This window comes from Schistocerca nitens, chromosome 2 (genome assembly GCF_023898315.1).
Source record: "Schistocerca nitens isolate TAMUIC-IGC-003100 chromosome 2, iqSchNite1.1, whole genome shotgun sequence".
Lineage (NCBI taxonomy): Eukaryota > Metazoa > Arthropoda > Insecta > Orthoptera > Acrididae > Schistocerca > Schistocerca nitens.
Genome location: NC_064615.1, coordinates 588,876,660 through 588,880,098, shown reverse-complemented (window position 1 = coordinate 588,880,098; position 3,439 = coordinate 588,876,660). Strand labels below are relative to the sequence as shown.

The 3,439-nt window shown below is 41.1% G+C and overlaps 1 protein-coding gene across 1 annotated transcript; it reads right to left on the bottom strand.

Annotated features, from left to right (window-relative positions):
- Positions 1-889: 889 nt before the first annotated feature.
- LOC126235180 (putative gustatory receptor 28a) lies at positions 890-1,678 on the bottom strand. The gene has a single exon (XM_049943911.1). The coding sequence runs from the start codon at positions 1,676-1,678 to the stop codon at positions 890-892; it is 789 nt and encodes a 262-aa protein (XP_049799868.1).
- Between the last annotated feature and the right edge of the window lie 1,761 nt (positions 1,679-3,439).

Sequence of the window (3,439 nt, the reverse complement as noted above, 5' to 3'; positions counted from 1 at the left end):
TGTAATTTAAAGTTGATATTTGCTAACTGATACTGTCTAAAACCGAGATATATCACTCTCTGTGTGCCCTGTCAGGAATAACTGTGAGTTTCCGTCAGTCACGAAATCTTTGCTTAGCCTGCATGACCTGGGTTTGAATCCATATGCAGAACGAGACGGTTCGTCGTGTCATTTGAAGTTCATACATATTCTCAATTAGCTGCTCGTGAATAACTTAAATTTTTAATGTCATTTTGTGTTAAATAATAAGTATGGTATGTTACTTTGAAGAGGAAATCTTGTATACTACGAACTTACTACGTGCATTACGTATCTGACGTAATAATGACAGTGGTAACATTTCAGGTATGTCATTTACTGTAATAAATGTGAGCTTACAAGCCTTAAGGAGAGTTTTATCTGTGATAAGGTGTTCCCTGATATTTGTAGTATCGTGGTATTACTTTACATCTTGAGTTATTGCGATACAGAGCAGTGTTTTCTAGTGGTGACTTGTTGGAACCATTTTCAATAGTCCCACTGTACCGAGGAGTGATTAGAGGACCTGCTAGACAGCTGCGTTATGTGGGTTGCATGCGAATGAGGCGAAATGCAATTCAGGTCGTTCGGATACTTTTTAGCTCGACTGTACATGCATGTGGACTTCAGTAATGACTACTATGCACTACAGTCATAATTGCATCCAGCTTTGCCACAGATATTGGTGATGAGGCTGGTCCTAATAATAGAAAACAATGATAGTGACAGTCAAATGGAAAATACTTATAACAGGTAACCATGGATATTTGCATATATAAAATAAATTAGAATCGTTTATAGTATGTAGAGAAGACTGAAGGAGGCATTTGTGCATCGGTGCATGTCAAGGACATGTTTATCAATAACAGACTTACCCAAATGTTGACTGAAGACCAATCTGACCCAGCACAATAAGGTACGTGGTTGTTGCAGAGACGGTAGTCACCAACAATTTCCGGTCGATGCGCAGCAAACCAGATGCAGAGAACACAGGACGAAGCCCTCGCTCCAATTGTCTCAGGAAGTCCTTCACCTCAGGGGAGGTCTCCGTGATTCCTGCAGCCCTCCTCAATAACTCGGCCATCTTTACAGCCTCCTCTTCCAGCGCAGAACACGCAATCGCCATCGTTGCCAGATTAAAGACGTGCCTGAGCAGCCAGCAGATGGTAAAAGTTACAGATGGTACGGCCAGTACATTATCTACTGCCTGAGGTACCACCAGCATGATGAGCAATTCGTAGCTGCTGTAGATGCAGCCCAGCATGCTGTACATAACGTGGAAGGTGAGTGTGGGAGACACGTGAGCCTGCAGCAGCTCAGCAGCACGTTGCAGCAGCAGGTGGGCCTGCTGTAACCTTCGCAGTCTGCCACTGACTTCCACATGCGGAAGTTTCTGGCGCCAGCCCAGCAGCAGCTGAGACAGTCTGGGGTCTCCCAGTGGCGACAGTGACTCCACTAGGACAGCCTTCAGTGTTCTGAACCGAGTCCACAGTTCCAGCACAGACAGAAGAAACTGCTGCTTGAGAAATAAATCAGAGATTATAACCCAACTGTTTACGAACACCTTAACAATCGTAAGTTGACCGAAACTCTTTCCAAGGGTCAGAAATGAGGAGAGAATTAAGATCACGGCCATAAATACATCACTTATAACAGTCATATAGCCAAATTTTATCACTTCGTTTGTAATGCTTGGAGCCAGTAATTCGTCAATATGATCCAAGGCATCAAGAAAACTCTTGTAGTATTTTAGTTTGTTGAGCGAACAAGTGAAAAAGCCTGAAATCAGTCTAAGAGGCATGACTACTTTCGACAGAACATCTGTAAACATTGTGATTTTCGGAATATTGGGGTATATTTTGTAATAAGCTATACAAAAATCCAAAATGCTTAATGTGATACTCAAGATCAGCGACGGTGATGAAGTTGTAAGGTAACTGCCAAGGCATTTACTAATACACCAGCGGGGTTCCTCTTGCATTCTGGTTTTTGGAGCGATGCCCATGAGCTGCCACAGCCTGTAGCACGTTGCTGGGGTAATGCAGAAAGGTAAGTCATCCATTGGCATAACGATTGTTTTCGTTCACAAGTAAACTCTTCTATTCACCCTGAGAAATTTTGTAACGAATTATTCTCTAATATCGTCCTGTCCTATTAGGGAGACCACGAAACGGTCAGTAGGTTTAAATCATCCCTCGTGGATACAGTGTGTCCCGCTAACAACAAGTTTTTCAGCCATATAATTTCCTCGCTGACGATACGACGTTGCTTAGCAACTGCCCTGGCCTTAAAACAAACGCTCCCAACGATTTTCATTAATCTGATATCGCTGTATGGCACAGATCGAATAACAAGCATCAGGCTACGTTTAATAACGCTGAAATAGCACTCCGCTCTTATGACCTCATGTTTATCGTGAAATGAAGTTAGCACTATATAATAATTGCTTCTCAATATCAAATTTCTCTTTAATTTTCTTCCACGAGAGTGGAAGTGTAATACTGCATATATCCATTTACTACTGAGAGAAGGAAGAATGTGAAATTTTCCGACTTGCCCAGCTGTTAATGTAATTGCTCTTGATTCTTTTGTACGGTTCAGAACAGAGAATTGTGCAAGCAAACGTTATTTTCTCTTTCATTCAAAACCAGTCTTGCTACACAATAAGCAGTTCGTTAGGGCAAACAACGTTAGCTGCAAAAACATACAAATTTGGGAGATAGTGTCGCTAAAGAAATCTGAATGCATTGTTGAACACCACTCGGCTAGGAATTATGTCAATCGAAATGTTTGTAATCCATATTAACTTCCCGTAGGATAGCTATTCCTACGTAAATCAGGACTAAATATTAATATTAACGAATATCTAACTACATCTTTTTACTAATATTAATAGTGTTCAACATTACCGCTACAAGAGGAAAATTTCAAGCTAATCAATGTGACTCACTGAAAGCAAAAGGATCGTTACACAAGCAAACGAAAACGCAGATTATACCTGTGCGTCAAAGCTGGTACCACGCAGCGTCTGGTCTTTTGATTAATATTCATGAGGTCATATGTTCTGTACTGTGTCGCACGATGATATAACGTTGTAGGTGCATTTAGCAGTGCATGCGAAATGTATTACCAACAGAATTAGTGGCAAAGAAGTAATATTCAACGTCGTGCATAATGCTGCGGTTTTTCACACACCTCGTTCTTTATGACGTCATATATCCTGAACCATTTGTAGGTAAATGATATGTATAATTTTGCACCTACAGTCAGTGGTATATGTGAATAATGTCTGTAAAGTGTGTCGAATGCCGTTAGTAGCAAAGAAGTAATAAATTGCAACGTCATGCCTCGGGAGGTACTTTTACTGCACGGATAGCAGCTTTACTGTATGGTTAAATGATGATGGCATCCTCTTGGGTAA

Coding starts and splice junctions, on each gene's coding strand:
- LOC126235180 (XM_049943911.1), bottom strand. CDS start 1,678: ATGACTGTTATAAGTGATGTATTTATGGCCGTGATCTTAATTCTCTCC.